The sequence below is a fragment of the Melozone crissalis genome, unplaced genomic scaffold (assembly GCF_028551555.1).
Source record: "Melozone crissalis strain CALT ecotype California unplaced genomic scaffold, PUWL_Pcris_2 ptg000042l_1, whole genome shotgun sequence".
Classification (NCBI taxonomy): Eukaryota; Metazoa; Chordata; class Aves; order Passeriformes; family Passerellidae; genus Melozone; species Melozone crissalis.
The window spans coordinates 16,523,335-16,543,813 of NW_026535820.1; the positions used below are offsets into that span (position 1 = coordinate 16,523,335).

Below are 20,479 nucleotides of genomic sequence, written 5' to 3' on the forward strand. Positions count from 1 at the left end.
TGATTGGACCAAATGGGTAATACCTTATTCCAAGATGCGTATTTGCCTTTTTTCACAAGGCAGTCTTCCTTCTCTTTTTTTTCCCCCTGTCTTTATGTGGGATATGAGTTATCAGGGGAGTTAGAGGTTGCAGTTCCATTAGCTGGCTGGAGACATCGCAATATGTGATATTTTCATTTGGTCTGCTCTGAGCTGTTCTTGCTTACAGGAGGTCTGCAATATATTTGCAGGCACGTAACGTATGCCTCCAGTAGACATGTTTCAGAGGAGTGAAACTGGTGGTAGCACAATGTCCACAAGGCTGTGGAAAATGGGGGGGAAACACTCAGACCATATGCCTTGAGGCTGCCTTCTTAATGGGCTTGAAATAAAGAGGCAGGAAGTGTTCTGGTGTTCTGGGATGCAGAGAGACACATTTTCAGGTTAGTACAAGATACATGTTGGGAGTATTATTGACCAGTGTGGTTCCTTCTCCAGCAAGAAGGGCCCTGGTTCTACGTCCTCGTGATGAATTTCCAGCTTATTTGAACAGTTTGCTTATTTATCTTGGACAAAGACCATACTGCAATCATCTGGGCTAGACTACTGTAATGTGCTCCTAATTGTTTCCCTTGAAATGGATCCGGAGCCTTTTTGGGGTGGCTATATTAAAAAATACAGGGCTGTCCATGTAGCTGTTCAAATGTTAATCCCTGGTTCTTGGGCAGCAGCCGTGCGCTCCGTGTCCCTGTCTGGCAGTTGCTCGCGGTTGGACGTGGCTTTCTCTCCCCAGGCTGAGTCAGACACAGGCCGAAGGCAAGGCTTTCTTGTCCTCCGTTGTGGAGCTCCCTGCCAGAGCCCCTTGCTGGCTGCCTTTAAGGCAAGCTGCAAGCCCTGTTTATTTCAGTTGGCCTATCCATGACTGTTTTATGGGCTCCCTACCTTTGTTTTTGCATCTGCTACCCTTTTGTTTTTCTCTTTCCTCTAACTAGTCAGGAATTGAATCTTTTGGGGCTGGCAGGTCCCTTTTGAATTCTGTGTGTGTAGCATATTGTAACATGCTATCAGATTTTGCTTTCTACTTTTACTGTTTTGCATTTGGCTCTTTATGCTACTTGGCTTGCAATTGGTGCTTTAGAAAAGATCAAATAAATATATCATTGTGTCAAGTCTTATTTTGTATGAGGGTTAAATCCAGTATCCAAATATAGAAGAATGTGTTTATGGGGAAACTTAGTACTGAGAGAATTAGAGAGAAAGCTCCAATTAGAAAGCAAGCTGATTCCATGCCATTTGCTATGCCATGTTTTCTTTAAGAGAAAACTTCTACTGTAATTAGCAAGAAAGTGCAGCCTACCGGCCAATGCATTACCTAACACAGAGCCTGCTATTCAGTCTTAGGAATAGTTTGTGCTTTTTTATGCTCCTGTGGAGGCTGACGATACTGTGAAGTCCAGTATCAGCAAAACAGGAGTCTAAACACAAGCAGAGTCAGGAAATCTTGTACAATAGATGATAAATAGTGATTTGGTTCATTGGCCACTTCAGGAGGAAGCATGTAAATGTAATCGTGGAACACAATGGTCTGTGCTTCAAGTTTAAGCACTAGAATTAAAGTGTCTGTTTTCCATCCTGGACAAATGATTTAACTGTTACATACATAGCCCAGCCCATGTACACGATGTTTTTATTTATGTTATGCGGGCTGCCACGGGATCAGCAGAAGTTCAGGTCTTTGTTTTAGAAACTGCATAGGACTCAGCAAAAAGAAGTGTTTTACCTCACATTGAGATAAGTCTGATAACATCAACCGGGGGAATGAAACAAACAACCAGGAGGAAGAGGAAATAGCAGCCAAGTGCTGTACAAAAAGCAAGGGTCTTAGTTCAAATATTGTCATCTGAAAATGGTTTATGGGCACTAAAACAGAGGAGTGAACCCAGGGGTAAGGTCATGCCACTTTGCTGAGCTTTGGGAATCCGGGAAGTTACATATCATCCATCTAAGGAAGTTCCACTTGTAAAATACTATCAAAGCCCAAGTCGTTTAGGGCAGCTTGGTCCTGCAAAACATTACAATTATTAATCACTTGACTAATCCACATTAATCAGTACAGCCTAGTAGCAAAATTATTAATCAGCTTGCTGAACTGAGCAATGTTGCTAAGAAATGAACCTACTTGGAATTTTAAAATTTATGAAAGAGTAAGATGACTGGAAAAGATGCAAAATCTCCACAAAATCAACTTTATGTCTCATCTTACTGTTTCCATTCGATCTACCACCAACAAGACCAAAAACTTTGATGCACTTTGGTACTCAGAAAGTAAAGTATTCCTTCTGTGTATGCGTGAAAACTGAGTCTCCTTCCCAAACACAAACACAGAGAGAAAATTAAAACTAAAGATAAAAAAAGATGTGTGAGAGGGGAAAGTAAGTATTTGTTTCTTAATTGTGAGGAGGATGGTTGTTAGGCTTTTAAGAATAGAACATGTAAATGAGTACAGAAACAGCATACAACAACGCATCCAGAAATTTGAATGTGATCAAAACATGTAAGATACATTGGGAGATATGTAAGAGTCTTTTCAAGAAGCCTCAGGGAATTCAAGAGAATAATCTGGTGTATATAGCACAGCCATCTCACTTGAAGCAAGGAAAAATAAGGCAAAGGGTAGTAAACAAAGTTTGACACGTATATTTCAGCACTAGAAGTAATAAATAATGGTTGTTGGTGGGAGCTGAGTGCTTTGCTGACAAGAACAAGATGGCAATAACTAACTTGTCCCAGATGAAGAACAAAATCTATTTTCTGTAGATGGATGACTGATTAAAAATGTCTGAACATCAACAATTATAAAATGGTGAGAAGGATCTTGGCTGTTAATGCTATTTCAACTACTTTAAAATGTGTATTTTCCTTACATTTCCTTCAGGGAGTCACACAATCCTCTGCTGTCTTCAGACACTTGTGCCTTCTGTGGCATTTTGGGCTGCAAATGTTCTGGACCAGAGGAAATGGAAGCAGTGGTTCTGTTGTGGAAAGGCCACTGCTTTCCAGAGCAGGTTGATGACACAGGCTATTGAGTCCTTACAGAGAATTGTTTGTCTTCTGGTTTTAGATGGCTTTAATTCCTCCAAATTACTCCTTGAATAATAGGAAAAAGGGCAATTTGAATTTCAGTGACAGATTGGACATAACAGGTTGCAACTATTAGGTCTAATTTTACCATACTGAGAAATAAAATTGCCTAAACATAAACATCGATCACTGATGCAGTAAATTAATTTGTACAGAAAAAGTAGTTTAACTGCAGTGCACATTAAACATAGAAAATTTTCAAAATTACAGCTCTCTGAATTAATTTGTACACTTGTTTACTTGTTAAAAGCAAAGCGTAACTTTTTAATTTTTTTTTCTCTTTGTGAATTTGAATTGTGAACAGCACGGACAATCACTGACTGCTGTTTTTTTCTTTTTCCCCCATTTCTGATCAGGTTAATAGACGCACTAAAGACCTATTTTAAATGTTTCATTCTAGCAAGTAAATTCAGCATTTCAATAGGTTTGAATTATACTTTGTTAAGAACTGGTGATGTCATATAATTTAAAAATTTACGATTTGGTTCAGCAACGAGTTTACATTCAAATGTGTCCTCAGGCTTATTTAAACTGTTGAAGTCTTCCAAACTGTTTCACAAAACATGTCATCTGTGTCTTCTTCCTTCTACTCCCAAAAAATCTGTACATACTACTTCCCCACATTTTAATATGGTATCTAGAGACTTAACATAGATGGTAGCCAACTTTTCTTCATTATGGCAGTTGCTATTTTTATTATGCTTATTGTTTTATAAAATGGAAAAGAACATGCCCTTCTTGAAACTATGTCTGTAACATTACTGGTCATATGCAGTTGCAAGTGCATATGTAAGCTGGATAAAGGTTGCCTAAGTCACAGTGGAACAGGATCTGCCAATGTGCCTTATTTTGATGGTATCTGGTGTCTACTGTTTTCAAGGACAGTAGTTCGATTCAAACACAATTCTGATAAGTGGCAGGTTTTCATGTCTTTAATGCCCTTACAAGGGCATCACTCTCAAGAGAGGGAGGTGAAACCATTTGGATGAGAATTTCTTCCCCTCTCCTTTGTGCTGACTCACCAAGATAATGGACAATTAATAGTGAACCTTCTCTGCAGGGAAAGTCTAGGGTTATCACTAATAAAAAGTGCTCATGAAATGTTTGGACACAAAAGGGGAAGAAAAAATAAACATAAAAATGTATGAAGCAGGACCAGCACAAGGCTGGTCGAATTTTTTTTTCACCTGAAATTATGGTGAATGATTTTTCAGTAGGAGCAGCTTTTAAGCTGGCTCATTTCTTGTGAACTGTGAAAAGAAAGGACAAGAGGAATGTTGCTTTTTTATTTTTTAAGGGAGAAAGCTGGCTTGTATATTTTTTGGAGACACCAGTTAGCAGGGCTGGCTGCTCTTCCTTACCAATCACATCATGCTGTAAAATTTTCCCTGGTAGGATAAGAAGGAGTGGTCTAAATAAATTGCTCTTCACCTTATCTTCTTATTCAAAAGCAGGTTTGCAGGATTCTCTTCAGGTTTACTTTCATCCTCATTGCTTACATTTTGACTATATGTGGGATTAGTTTCCTTTCCTGAAGAGTGCACACTTGCCGTTGCTCACAAATGGTGAGTCTGTGCAGCCCTCAGTTTTTGCTTCACTGGGCAATCCTGGCAGCTCTCAGGTGCTCCCATAACAGCCTGCTGCCCCCGAGGTCACCTGGAGAAGGAGTTGCTGGAGGTCAGCAGAGTGCTGCTCACATTCACGAGCCAACAGGCAGGCTGCCCTGGGGATTAGCGCCGTGGCTGTACCTGCACTCCCGCTCTGGCGAGCGATGGTGCGATTGTGCGCCTCTGTTGTCCAAGTAAACACAGGAAAGATGTACAGTGTTTCCTGGAGTTAGACAAACCAAAGATTAGTCTAAACTGAGAGTGGAACAGGTTAACTGATCTTTCTCTACCCTAAGCTTTCATTTGTCCCTCGAAGCACTGAGCTGTCAATAGAGTGTGCAGACTGATAAGTATAGGTTCTCCTCAGCCTGAAGAGATCTGTCTGATAAGATGGCCTTAAAAAAGAGAGAGAGAGAGGAAAGTACGTTAACTGCTTTGACTGCAAAATACCCCCTGGTAGCCAGAGATAAGACACCTTGAGCTGCTCAGAAGACCTTAGACAGGATGTAAATGAAGCCAATAAAAAAAAAAAAAAAAGAATAATTTCAAATCCAGCCGCTATTCTGCTCTGCCCTTATTTCCAGCCCTGACAGCAAAAGGCTTAATTTACTGTATTTCACACCAGGCTTCCATTCTACACTGAGGAAGCTACAAAGGGTTGTTTAAGATATGGGCTTTAACAAAGTGGAGATCTCTTTATTTTTGGAGAGGCCTCTATTTCAGGCACTTCATCATGCATTTCAGCTGGCTTTGGTGAATGGAAATTATATAGAAGAGAAGGAAAATTCTGCCTTTTACAAAGAATCACACCTTCTCATTTTTATAATTTAATCACTCAAATAAATCTATATTAACATGAAAGGATTGGAGTGAAGCATATACATACTTCAAATGCAACTTTTACTATGCAAAATTCCACATAGAGGGACTGATATTCTGCAAGATAAGCAGACAGTAGGTGTGACAGTTTACACATGACATATTCATAACACAGTTTGGTCTTCTGAGCACTGTGGACTGGGAAATTTGTTAGGTTTCCCTTACAGGCTAGACCACCTGGATATTATTGGAAGCCATGCACACCTGCCCACCTGTGCCTGTCCCATGGCATAGACATCCACATGTTTTCCCATTTAAGCAAACCTGGGGAAAATGAGAGTCAGGAAGAAAGGACTGTCTTACACAGCATTTTGACTGCACCAAAAAGGTTCCCTAAACATGTTGCCCCCAGTGCAACTATGCTGCATTAGAGTTGGTGTAAGCATTTGTCTGCGATCTTGTTAATAAAAGCAAGGTTACCTTTGCCCCAGGACATCTTTTTTAACAGCTGTGCAGCACATCTGCACTAACAGTCAGATCTAAAACAAGAGACCCTAAAATGGGATATTGATGGACTATAAGCTAAGTAGAATTGGTTATCTAACGCTTACCTTCCTGGATTTAGCCCACTTTGGTAGGCACCTCTTCTTTTCATGAAAATTTCTTGGGTTACGGTGGTTTGGTAGTTTGTGCAAACCATCCTAGTGTGAGCATCTGGTCACCTGCTGCCTTTGATCAGCCTGCTGCATGGAGAGTGTCATACCTTAGTATACCCAGTCAAAGTTTTGGGCACTTTCAGCAAGAAATGCTGTGTTCCTGTCTCTTCCCTACCTAGGGACCAAGTAGGTAAAATATGACATGGCATGAGGCCTTGATTCAGTTCTCTGAGTATCCTGAGGGGATTCAAAGCCTCATTTCCTGCCTCTGAGCAGAGGGTCTTAAGGTGTCCCAAGGTCCTTTCTCCTGTAAGCTGGGCTGAAGGAAAGAGCATCCTATTCATAGAACTGATAGGAGCACATTTGAGAAAGATTTGCCGTCTGGAACTCATGCTTAAGTTTGTTTTTATCCAGTGCCTCTTTAATGTATAAAGAGCCCAGTACTCCCCTTTCCCAGCTGAGTGCCCAAGCTGCGAGGCTGCAGACCTTTTCCTGGTTCCCCCCCAGGGCCCCATGAATCCTGCCTTCTTTGCTTCCCTGGCTCCTGGAGACACCTAGGTCCCTTTGCAGATCTAGGTCCAGGAGTTTTCACCTGTGTAAATAAGACCTCCACCACATTTCTGTCATTCTAAGAAATAAGCAGTTCTGTGTTTATTTACTGTATTTAATTCTAGCACACTGTAAAATAACACTGATGTGTTTTTGAAAGCATTAACTGCCTACACTGCTTTTGCTTGATCTTAATTTTCTTTTACTTTCCATTTCCTTGAAAAGATTTTTAGATATCTTTGCCTGGGCTTCTTTCAGATGCAATTATTGACTCCCTTCTTTCTCTCTACCCTGTATTTCTTGCTTTTTCTTCTCCACACACTGCCTTCCTTCCTTTCTCTGTCCTAGTTTAGCCCCCTCCTAACTGTCTTGTTGTTGCTGTTCTGATCTAAAGGCAATGAGGCAAAGAATTGGGGTGGTTGAAATGCAGGCACAAGTGATAAGCAGACATAAGTGATAAAAAATGGGGGACTTTCATGATTAAACTCTAGATTAACTGAAAGAAGGGAGATACTCAAATCAGGACCCAAGGTGATGCTTGTCATCTCAGGGGATTATGCTTGCAAATCCCACCCAGAGGCTCCATCTTTTGTCTGAGCCTCCAGCTAGGGACTTTTTTGACAGCCTGCTCTTCTCCCTGCAGGGTCCTGCAGCTGTGTGGGAATGGGGACTTAAAGGGCAGCTGTGAAGCGGGGTCTCCTTCAGCTCTCAGGGCCTGATCTTCTGGACCATTTGATTTTGGGAAGGAAAGAGAAATAATGACATTTCTCTGACTTAAGGCACACTCCTTATGTTGTGACCCAGGAAAGAAAGAAACTGTCAGCTCATTTTAATGCCTATTTATTTTGAAAGTTTGACTGGGACTGCATTACAGGGACTGCTGTCTCTGAGGCTTTCAAAAGGAGCTGCAGCGTGGGGGAAGATTGGAGGGAGAGGGCTTTTGGTCCTATTCATGTTGTTGCCTGGGGGAGAGCACAACCCAGTGAAAACAGAAGGCAGAGGGAAATACTGGGGTCCAGTGAAGAACCCTGAACTGTTATCCCTTAGTCATTTGCTGTTCTTAATAAGCAGTACAAATACTGTTATCGGCACAACAAATTATAATAATTATTCTCTAGCAAAAACCCAATTGACTGAATCACTACTTTTAGTACATGAGGTTGTTAATATACAGGTTCTTAGGAGATCATTATTATGTGCAAGTTTGCTGGAGTATCTGAATGGGCTTTTGCTCTGCCATTATCTTAATTTTAAATGCAATTATTCTCAGGGGTTTTTTTTCTGATCCTAGTTTCAGATGGAACAAGCCTGGTGGTCTCTGACTCATACTGTACAAACAAACAAAAACAAAGACTAAAAGAAACAGCAACTTAACAGGGAAGAAATACAGTGTAAATGTGTTTGTCACATTTAAGCAGTGGACAAATGAGCTAATTTGAATCGCTTAGTGCTTGTACAGTCACAACTAAACAACCCCTGTAAATTAATTGTGTGACATGAGATTCCCAATTATGTAAAGCAGTATAATAAGCTGTGAGGATGGTGACTGTCATTAGTTATATGTACAGGAGTGCGGAAAATTACTTATGCTTTCTCTTTGCCTATAGAGGCACAAAATACCAGTTCCCTCAAACAGGCAGAAGGGTAGCTCTGTTTTCTTCTAGTTGCAAATTGAGTTTTGTGTGTGATTTGAAAGATGGAGCAGAATATGAACTGCTTACATTTTCTTTAATTTGGCTGCAGAAGATGGAATTCACTGGGCTCCGTCTGTTCAAATGAACTTTAAGCAACAATCAAGGAAAACATTTATGCTCCTCTTTACATATGTAATGGTAATATGTCCTCTGAAGAAGACATAATGGAGCTGGAGCCTTAGGTTACCTTAGGAGAGCAATACAGGAATGTTAACTACTTATGTAGGCATTAAAGGCATTTTATAAAAGCAAGCAGGTTTTTTCTGTGAGGTATTAAAGTGACTTATTTGTTGTTTCTAGGAGCTGCCTTTCCTCTGGTTATGAAATTTAAAATGGGGAAACCTCCCTACCAGCTGTCTCAGTTCTTTTGGTCAGGAACCCCTGTATGTTGCTCCCCCAGTAATCTAACTGTTAATGCATTTAATTGGTGCTCCCAAAGCAGTTTTGAAATATTGATAGATTTTAAAAAACATCTGTAAATTATAAATAATTTTTAAAGTTCACATTTCTCTTCTGAATGCCCATTACAGAGTATTAGTTTTCAAGCCATTTAATAAGTTATGAGACAAATGAGTGAGTTTAATGTGGGGTCACTGATGTGAAAAAAATGTGATGATTATATTAAAGTTTCAGCTTTTCCAAAGCTGTGTACATTTCTATTGAAAGTAAACAGAGAATTATGTTATGTAATAATGTATATTTTATTTAAAATTATTTAAAGACTAGTCCTACCTTCTACTTCTATTAAAAACTTCAAAACTATAGCTTCTTTCAGTGACATGTATGTTAGGCCATCACTGAAGCCATGTTAATCCTTAAACACTGTCCTTTGATCTTCTAGTTATTTAGATCTATTCAGCACACAGCACAATATTGTTTTATTTCAGCAATATCTAACCTCTTCATTTGCTATTTATTCACACCTGCATATTCCCGTAAGATTCCTTATCTCATTTTCAGGGTAGCCCTGCAGACAATTAGTGGTGGTAATAATATAAAATGTGGCCAGCACTAAAACCTGAAATGGCCATTACAACTAAACTATATGATATATAATAACCACTCCACTCAATTACCTGCACAAAAATGCAAGGATTGAAAACTGTGGAGCCTTATCATACATCCAGTTAACTGACCTACCTACCTGCTATTTAGTCTTTCCTTTCTTACAAATCATGTTCTACTTTGTGGCATGCTGTCTGGGAAATTAGCAGTGCTGTACATTTGCATGAGTTTTCCATCCTTTTCAATACCTGTGTATAAGCACATATAAGTCTCTGCACTGGCATATGAACAGGTCTTTGACTGGTGGTAGGACAACAAATAATAGTTACATAACAACCCAATGCATAAATGCATACATGTGCATTCACCATCCACATGCCTGTGGCAGTATGGAGTACACAGGTTTATGTGCTGCTGCCTGGTGTACTTGATTTTTCATTTTTAGTATCTATTATCTTCCTATGTAACTCATTATTTTTTACCTGGTAAAGAAACCTTTTTGTTTAGTACTTTGGGTGGATTCCTGGGGGATAGTTGTGTCACCAGTCTGTCATTATTGTTATGGGAGAAAAGTAGCGAGACCATATGAGCAGGACCCAGAGCTGGAGGTGTCTGTCCATCTCAACTGCTGGGCTTTCTCCTTGGTCAAATCCAGCAGTTTAAGCATTTTGCCAGCTCTGTGTTTCAGGGGAGAAAGAATTATTTTTGCAGGAATGGCTTAGACTGGGGAGATGCAGGTTCTGTTTCCTCCTTCACAAAGATTACATTTGTAACCTGAGGCAAAGCATTCCAGCTTGTCTGTGCCCATTACTTGAGCAGCAAAATGGGGAAAATGGAAAACTGCTGCTTACAGGATATTGAAAATATTAATTTGTTCATATGTGTAAACTCTGTTCTGTCAGAGGGCCCCTATGTATTATGGCACATAAAGGTTAGCTGACGTTTGCTTTAGGAATGTGGCCATTTGTCTAGTGGCAGCAAAAACATGTTTAAATCATACAGAAAAATAAGCCATGATAAACCAAGTGCCCTGAAGTCTACTCCAGCAAAAGCATGTGTGTGTCATAGACCTTCCTGGTGACTAAGTAACATCTTTCTGAAGCAGTCCTGTTAATTCAGCCAGCAGCACTAGGGATAGGATCACTTTTAAGACCTCACGTCTGCTGGGGTTGGCACATGAGTGGCTGGCTGCTAACTCCACAGAGGTGCTTTTGTGCTCTTGTGCTTCCCCCTTCCTCCCCCCCTTGCATGGGATAACTCCTCCTGGTATTGCTTCACTTTTCTGTTGGTGAGCACTTTGCCCATCAATGCTACTGAACAGGTGTTACTCTGCTGCTAACTGAGTTTCCAGCTGTCCTCCTCCAACACAGACCAGGCAAAATTTGTTGTTTTGTCCTATTAGACAGGCTAGAGAATTATCAAGCCTGAGATGGAGGTCTTCCTTGCAGGATACGATAGTTTTGTTGCCAGAAGATGGTCAGGAAGGCCTGGCTGGCTAACAAAGACAGTCCTTCAGCTGCTGGGTGTAGTTCCAGTTTTGCATCCCCTTTGGCAGCAGCACAGAGACTGCTGCAGTGTGGCCAGCCAGCAGAATTAGGAAATAAGGACCTCTTTTATTTACTCAGGCTGCTGAATCATGGGCATTCCTGTCTGCTTGGAGAAAAGTCAGGCAGCTCTACTTTCCACTGGAAGTCTCAGGAGTGCTTGGTACTTTCATCTCAGAGTGTTCACACACTTGTTTTAATGTGCTTTATGGAAATGGTGAAACTCAGCAAGTACAGTTGGTGTAGAAAAACATCTGCACTAACTATTCACACACATTTGCATCTTTAAATAGACTTTTAGGCCTTGTAGCTGATTTTCAGTGAAGTTTTTTGGTTGTGAGTGCTAAAGCTTTCTTAGAGTCAGCGAGTGTGAAGTGACTGGTTCCAAAAATTAAAAATTTACATGGACATGTTAAGTGCATCACACTGAAACTCAGAATACTTGCCATAACACAAAAAAGGCATTTACAGTAAGTAGCACTTAGTGAGTGCTGAAGGAAAAAAAAAGGTCGATACAGAAAATATATTTTAAAACTCCATAAACACTCTGTCAAGTACCTGGAGCCCCATTCTGCCCTCAGATAGATGTGTACCACTCCTGGGAACTTGTATGTGTGCATCTGAATTTGGTCCAGAGTATTTTAAAACAGCTTGTTATAACACTAAAGATCAGATTTGTAATGTTGACATATAGCTCAGTATGTAGGTGTCTGCAGATTTATATACAGACAGCTATGTGCAGAGTAGCAGCAAACTGCATTTTCTATGAGAGTGATGGGTGAAAAGGGGTTTGAAGCCCTTTACCCTGACAGCAGGTCAAACTTTACCCCCAGTGCAGAGCTGCTCTGTAGCGAGATCTGCTGGGAGAGCTGGAGTGGAGTCTGCATCCCAAGCATCTGGCTCTCTGAGGAGACCTTAAGTTCAGCTCCTCCATCACAGTTTTGAGGGCCAAGGCTTGCTCACCTTGTGTGTGTGTGCACGTGGAGTAGCCTCAGTGTAGAGCAGCAAGTCATACTTTGCTGACATTCTGAGGGAGATGCTCTTAGTGGTTGCACCTTAACTTTATGGGGCAGCATCCTTGTGGGCAAGGGTGGGGGAATGGCAGGACAGGCATTACCATCTGTAAGTAATGGTCCTCAAGTCCTGCTGTAGCAGTAATTACCCTTAGTCCAGTAGTTACCCTGGTTGCTGTCCCAGATCCATTCCTACCCAGCCCCTGAGCTCAACTGGCACATTAGTCCATTGCACGCAATGTTCCCAGTGTTCAGGTTGGAGTCTGCACAGCAAAACTCACCGCAGTGAAACGTTTTCCTCGTTGCAGAGGGACAGTTTCAAAAGCCTTTCTGTGGGTCACAGAAAGCTGATGGGCTTGGCCTTTGGAGCTCTTTGTGTGATAACAGCCCAGGGTTCCTCCTTCCAGAGCATGTGGCCAGTCACCAGTACCCCTTCCACACAGGCTGTCTCCTGCCCTGCCATGCCAGGGGGTGGGGGGAGAGTCGGAAAAGCGTGTTGGTGACATTGTTAGGCTTGTACTCAGGAAAATCCTGTTGTCCTCCGCCTTGGGAATTCCCCCTGCCTTGCTTGTTCTTCTGTAGCTCTGAGAGATTGAAAGATTTTCACTTCTCAAGTTAAAAGGACACAAATCTGACTTGTAAGTGGCTTGCTCTTCTCCCTTTTGCACAAAGGGAATTGCTCTGTAGAATTAGTACGGGCTCTGATTAAAAAACGCAACGGCAAAGCGGCACACGTTTCCATTTGCCAGCTGGAAAGCAAGAACTGTCTCTGTGCTGTGGTCACATTCTTCCCCCTCAGCTTTCCTTACCCTTGTAAAAAGGCTGAGGAGAATCCCAGGCAAACAAGAAGAATTGGGTGGGGGAAAGGGGCTGCCATTGGTCACATTCCACGCTTGATCCTGACCCTGCTGCCAGCCCGACAGCCTGCTGGGATCCACGAGCCGGGGGGAATGGTTGTATAATAGGTAAAACTGGGCAGGCAGTGGCCACAAAAAGGAAGTGATTTACTGCTATGTCAGGGATGGTACACTATTTATAACACTTACTATATAGTCCTCTAAACATTTATACAATAATATATCATTTCACCATAGGATATACATTTTAATACTAAATTTGGTTACGAAATATGTTGCCTAGGCAGTTACAGACTATTTTTCTTCACTCGGTTGCTTGACATAAATTCCTGTTTATCTGCCATCAGTGGGTGTATGTCAGAAATATATTGGATTTTTAAAGAACAAAAGGTTTGCCCATTTAAAAAACCTAGCTGGAAAGATGCATTTAATATAAAATTTAGAACTGGAGAAAATGTTAACATATTTTTCTGTAAATGCTTGTTCCACTGTTTTGATAATTTCCAGTTTTAGAGTCAAATCCAGCAATTTGAAAGGGCAGTACACAGATTTACATTAAAAGTCTCCTGTGAATATTGCAGTCATTAATGTACCATCTTAAAAACTCACCTGACTGGTTTTATTTAGTATGTATGACAATGAGGAACTTTGCACATTGGGAAGCATTTTAGCAGATAACACTAATTTTGCTGGAAGGGAGGATTTTTATGTTTCCTTCTTTTTGATAAACAAGCAGCACTGTTTTTGATTCAAAAACATGGCACTCAGGTCAGGGGTTGATTTTGTTATTTGAATACATACCAGTAGAGCAGATTTGTATGTAAGTAATTACAGATGTATAGCGTGTGTGTGTATGTGCAAAAGGTGTGTTTAATTTGTGAAACCCTCTTCTCCAAGATGTAAACAAGAGGATAAAAACCCATGCAGTTTCCAAGTTATCCTGAAAAGCATTGTGTCAATGGGCAGGCATCCAGCAATGGTGTTTGGTTGTTTTCTCAGAGTTAGATAGTTGCCATCTGGCATTGATAGTGAGATGGCGTTGTCATCAGTTTCTAGATGCAGGAAAGGAACGAATCCTCATCTGTTTCCTGTGGATAAGCAAGAGGTTGATAATCTAGTAAAATCTCTTTACCTTAAAGTAAGCAGGCTTGGAATTTGTTTATATAATATAGGCCGGTTCTAACTTTTGTGGTATTGTAGTAAATTTCTTGAGAGAAGGCTGAAGATGTTAGGAAACTTTCTACTTTGCAAGAATACTTTAGAAAGATATTTTTCAAGGGTTTATTGTATCTTTTTTTCTGTAGTGTTACTGTAGTCAGTTTTACTTTTAAAAGGAAAAAAACCTCAAGCATTGCCCCTGGAAAGGAATGGAAGAATTATTTGAAGTAGAGTGATCTTTCAAACATGCTTTTAATATTTTTAAAGAAGTTTTAGGTTAATATGAGCATGATCATTGAAGTATAATTATCTACATTTAAAAGAAAAGATGCAAAAATTGTACAGCACATCTCTTGAAAAAAATATTTACAACTTTCCCTGTTTAGAGATGAGGTAATACCATAGATAACTAGTCCATTTATTATCTGACCAGCATTTCTGCTTTGTCTTTTCCTGGTAACTCATAAATCTTTCAGCTTTTACCATAAATGTTTATCATTTTTCCTGTTTCCAGTTTTTTACAAGTTGCTTTGTCTGTGATCACCTTACAGTACAGGTTCTGCTGTACTGAGGAAGTTCAGCTGGCTGAGGCCTTTGCAAAAAAGGAAGAAATGGTGGGCAACCTCTTGAACTTAAAAAAAAAAATGCTGTTCACAGCTGACCCTTATGACACTTTCCCATTTTCCTTGATCCTGGTTGTTGGTTTGTTGGATTGTTTTGAACATTTAATGATCCAGCTGCCGGCTTTTAGTAACTGAATTGTATCATTATTGGAGAAATCTGGTTGCATTTTATTAGAGAAAACATCATTGTTTATATTGCTATCCTGTTCCTCCCTTGTAATTTTTCCTATTATTGTTTAGAATAACACCCAAGTCTGTCTCAGAAATAGACTTTAAAAGATTCCTGTGTTCAGAATCAAAGGAAAAAAATACCACAAACCTGTGGCAAAGCAGTGCAAATCTTTTCAGTAAATATTGGGCATGTGGGTTGACTGTGTTCATTTTAAAGCATTCCTGTAATATTTTCTCCTTTCCTTTGACTCTTCAGATGCTCACATAATATGCAAATAATTTTACCATGGATACAAAAGTAACATTAAATATATTAAAATCTGCATTTTAATAAAATTGTCAATGTATAATACATATCCTGCAACTGAAAGAATGATAAAAAAGCAATAAAAAGTTAATATAGGCACAGAACTATTTAATAACTTCTAATGTTTTACAGTATGATAAAAATAAATGTGGTCTTGAAACTGTTGATATCAGTGTAAGAAATGTTCTAGTCTGAGTTTAGTGTTTTAGCTATTTAGGAGTAGCAGCCCTGCGTTATTCGTATGCATTTCCTAGCTCCTTTTTACTCTTGGGATTAAGCTTGTGGGCATGTTTCTTTCTCATTTCAGACGGAGTGGATGTTGAGGATGACCCCTCTTGCTCATGGCCAGCATCATCGCCTTCTAGCAAGGATCAGACTTCCCCGAGCCATGGAGAAGGCTGTGATTTTGGAGAAGAGGAAGGAGGCCCAGGTTTGCCCTATCCGTGCCAGTTCTGTGACAAGTCGTTCAGCCGCCTCAGCTACTTAAAGCACCACGAGCAGAGTCACAGTGACAAGCTCCCTTTCAAATGCACGTATTGCAGCCGCCTCTTCAAACACAAACGGAGCAGGGACCGCCACATAAAGCTTCACACGGGAGACAAGAAGTATCACTGCAGTGAGTGCGATGCGGCGTTCTCAAGGAGCGATCATCTTAAAATTCACTTAAAGACTCATACGTCCAACAAGCCATATAAGTGTGCCATTTGTAGACGTGGGTTCCTGTCATCTAGTTCACTGCATGGACACATGCAGGTTCATGAGAGGAACAAAGATGGCTCCCAGTCCGCTTCCCGGATGGAGGACTGGAAAATGAAAGACACTCAGAAATGCAGTCAGTGTGAAGAAGGCTTTGATTTTCCTGAAGATCTTCAGAAGCACATTGCAGAATGTCACCCTGAGTGTTCCCCTAATGAAGACCGATCTGCTCTTCAATGTGTTTACTGTCACGAACTCTTTGTAGAGGAGACGTCCCTAGTAAATCACATGGAGCAGGCTCATAATGGTGAGAAGAAGAATTCTTGCAGCATTTGCTCTGAGAACTTTCACACTGTGGAGGAGCTGTACAGCCACATGGACAGTCACCAGCAGCCAGAGTCGTGCAACCACAGCAACAGCCCGTCTTTGGTAACTGTCGGGTACACATCAGTCTCTAGCACTACCCCAGATTCAAATCTCTCGGTGGATAGCTCAACAATGGTGGAAACGGCTCCTCCTATACCAAAAGGTCGTGGAAGGAAACGGGCAGCTCAGCAAGTGCCAGATATCACTGGTCCTTCAAGTAAGCAGGCAAAAGTTACTTATAGCTGCATTTATTGCAACAAACAGTTGTTTTCCAGCCTTGCAGTTTTGCAGATACACCTGAAAACTATGCATTTAGATAAACCTGAACAAGCCCATATCTGTCAGTATTGTTTGGAGGTATTGCCATCTCTCTACAATCTGAATGAACATCTTAAGCAAGTCCATGAAGCTCCAGACCCAGCACTGATTGTTTCTACCATGCCTGCCATGGTCTACCAGTGCAACTTCTGCTCTGAAGTGTTCAATGACCTCAACACCCTTCAGGAACACATCCGATGTTCTCATGGATTTGCCAACCCTGCTGCTAAGGACAGTAATGCATTCTTTTGTCCCCATTGCTACATGGGATTTCTTACAGATTCTTCCCTGGAAGAGCATATTAGACAAGTCCATTGTGATCTTAGCAGTTCCCGTTTTGGTTCTCCTGTGCTCGGAACCCCAAAAGATCCAGTGGTGGAAGTGTATTCTTGTTCTTACTGTACCAATTCTCCAATATTTAATAGTGTTCTTAAACTGAACAAGCATATCAAGGAGAACCATAAGAACATTCCTTTGGCGCTGAATTACATCCACAATGGAAAAAAGTCCAGAGCCATGAGCCCATTATCTCCTGTAGCCATTGAGCAGACCTCTTTAAAGATGATGCAGGCAGTTGGAGGTGCTCCTCCTCGTCCTGCCGGGGAATATATTTGTAATCAGTGTGGTGCTAAGTATACTTCCTTGGATGGTTTTCAGACTCATTTGAAAACACACCTTGACACTGTCCTGCCAAAACTGACCTGCCCTCAGTGCAACAAGGAATTTCCAAATCAGGAGTCACTGCTGAAGCATGTTACCATTCATTTCATGATCACCTCAACCTACTACATCTGTGAAAGCTGTGACAAGCAGTTTACTTCTGTGGATGACTTGCAGAAACACCTACTAGACATGCATACATTCGTGTTCTTCCGCTGCACCTTGTGCCAAGAGGTTTTTGACTCCAAAGTCTCCATTCAGCTGCACTTGGCTGTGAAGCACAGCAATGAGAAGAAGGTATACAGATGTACATCTTGCAACTGGGATTTCCGCAACGAGACTGACCTACAGCTTCATGTGAAACACAACCACCTGGAGAACCAAGGCAAAGTACACAAGTGCATCTTCTGTGGTGAATCCTTTGGTACAGAGGTGGAGCTGCAGTGTCACATCACTACACACAGCAAGAAGTACAACTGCAAGTTCTGCAGCAAAGCTTTCCATGCAATCATCTTGCTGGAAAAGCACTTGAGGGAAAAACATTGTGTTTTTGAAACGAAAACTCCAAACTGTGGAACGAATGGGGCATCTGAGCAAGTTCAGAAAGAGGAAGTGGAACTCCAGACCTTGTTGACAAATAGCCAGGAGTCCCATAACAGCCACGATGGCAGTGAAGAAGATGTGGACACATCTGAACCTATGTATGGCTGTGACATTTGTGGTGCAGCTTACACCATGGAGACTCTCCTGCAGAATCACCAGCTGCGAGACCACAACATTCGGCCTGGAGAAAGCGCCATAGTGAAGAAGAAGGCTGAGCTCATTAAAGGGAATTACAAGTGTAATGTGTGTTCTCGAACGTTCTTCTCTGAAAATGGGCTTCGAGAGCACATGCAGACACACTTGGGACCAGTGAAACACTATATGTGCCCAATCTGTGGCGAGCGGTTTCCGTCTCTTCTGACTCTTACTGAACATAAGGTCACACATAGTAAGAGCCTGGACACTGGAAACTGCAGGATTTGCAAGATGCCCCTCCAGAGTGAGGAGGAATTTTTAGAGCATTGCCAAATGCACCCTGACCTGAGGAACTCCTTGACGGGGTTCCGCTGTGTGGTGTGCATGCAGACAGTGACCTCCACGCTGGAACTGAAAATCCATGGCACGTTCCATATGCAGAAAACTGGAAATGGTTCTGCTGTGCAGTCCACGGGACGTGCACAGCATCTCCAGAAACTGTACAAGTGTGCGTCTTGCCTGAAGGAATTCCGTTCAAAACAGGATTTAGTGAAACTTGACATCAACGGTCTGCCATATGGTCTGTGTGCTAGCTGTGTTAATCTCAGTAAAAGTGGTAGTCCGAGTGTCAACATCCCTTCAAGCAGTAACAGACAAGGCATGGGCCAAAATGAGAACTTGAGTTCCATTGAGAACAAAAGCAAGGCAGGGGGACTGAAGACTCGCTGTTCTAGTTGCAATGTAAAGTTTGAATCAGAAACTGAACTCCAAAACCATATTCAGTCAATCCACAGAGAGCTTGTTCCAGACAGCAACAGTACACAGCTGAAAACGCCTCAAGTATCTCCAATGCCTAGAATCAGCCCCTCCCAAACTGAAGAGGTAACCCTTTTTTCTTTGCTCTTGACACCTTCCATCCTTCTGGAAAAAATCTCCCTTTTTTCAAGCTGTCTTGTCACTTGTCATGAAATGCTTAGGCTGATCCATGTTACATTTCCATCCACAGCCATTAGCTAGTAATTACCTGCTGCTTGATATGCCTTACATCTTGGATTGAATTTTGTGGAATAGGACTTATTCCAGTCTCCCTAGGATATTGTCTTCTGTATCACTGAGGAGACCCATCTTCATGCCAGCACAACTGAGATCTGGAATCTTATCCTAGCTCCCATACGCATTGGAATCCCCAGCTAGGAGTTGTGCTTACGGCAGAGAGCATTAATGACAGAGGAGTAGACACAGTGAGCCAAAATGCTGGCATAAGGGGTTGTTTTTTTAGAAAATATTTGTGAGCAACAAATTGAGGGTATTTTTGTTAATTGTGTTGTAGACTTTCATTTCTCCCTCTTCTAGCATATTTTGATTAAGTAGAAGTGCAACACTAGCCTAAGGTAAATTGAGAAATCAGTCCTTTGGATGCAATTTCTTTGGTTTTTCCTTTCCATTCCTGATGAAGAACATTTTGAAGTCACTGAAACACCTAGTGCCTAATGATTGAAATTCTGTCATGCAACATAACTTAGAAAGTACATATCAAACTCTTGAAAGATGTAATCTGCTTCCTCAGTCACCAGTGGCCAAGTAATGATGCCTGTATGTGGGGAGGCGAGGGGGTCGTGTACTGAGGGAAGGGAATCAGTTTTATCTTCAGAAATGTTACCATTAGAATGACTTGGAGGTAATATTTAAGCATGGTATTTTGCATCTTATAATTCAGGAAGTCGAAAAACACAGCACAAGCAAATTTTAAGAAATAACAGCTTTTGTTTCAAGAAAGCTTTTAGCCTATAATGATACAAACATGGTGCAACCATGTTGTGAATTGCTGTGAATGTGTATGGATACCCTGTGGCTAGGGAGCTGCTGCTCCTCCATCACCTTCCTCACTCCCTGTTTGTGAGCTCATCTGTTGGGAAAGACATCTCTCAGCATGTTGTCCAACAGTGTTGTGCAAACTGGAGGGCAGGAGGGAGGCAGAGAGGGAAGAGTGAGGATACACCAGCATATGTGGACCAAGAGGTAAGTATTGATGGAGCTTCTGAGAACGTAGATGAAGATAGGCTGGGAGAAGGACACTGAGGTAGCACAGAACCTGGAGTGCCATGAATAGAGAATTGGAGCTGAGAGTTCACGATGAAGTACGAGGCAGGCTGCACCTCCCCAGGAAAGGCCCTGTACTTTCATAACTTCATCCCCAGTTTGCTCATTGGTGGTAGGGAACACCTGAGGATGGGGTGTGGTGTGGAATTTATGGAAGGCTGTGAGACTGAGAACCTGAGGTCTAAGGAAAAGCATCATTTTAAAGAGGAGGGAAGAGGAGTGGCTGTCATTAGCTGTGTTTTAGGCCACTGATGATCTCACTGCTGCTCACTTGGAACAACAGGATTACCAGCTGCATGTTTTTGATAGGTTCAGAGTCATCCTGGTTTCTGTTTCTGTCATCTTGCATCAAGTGACTACATGAAATCCCTCTTCCCAGTCATGTTGGAAGCCAATTGCTGCTACCTCAAGCACAATCAGAATCATGTGTTAAGTCAGTTGCCATGCTAAGATGCTACCAATTTGTCTTTCTCTTGCT

At 41.4% G+C, this 20,479-nt stretch overlaps 1 protein-coding gene across 6 annotated transcripts in view; it reads left to right on the forward strand.

Moving 5' to 3' along the window:
* The window catches only part of ZNF521 (zinc finger protein 521), a 230,555-nt gene that overhangs the window by 77,285 nt on the left and 132,791 nt on the right, over positions 1 to 20,479 (forward strand). For all 6 annotated transcript variants that reach the window (XM_054285299.1, XM_054285294.1, XM_054285295.1 and 3 more), the window contains one exon: positions 15,431 to 18,783. In XM_054285299.1, coding sequence (XP_054141274.1) covers positions 15,871 to 18,783 — 2,913 coding nt within the window. In that variant the 5' untranslated portion in view covers positions 15,431 to 15,870. The remainder of the gene's footprint in view (positions 1 to 15,430; positions 18,784 to 20,479) is intronic.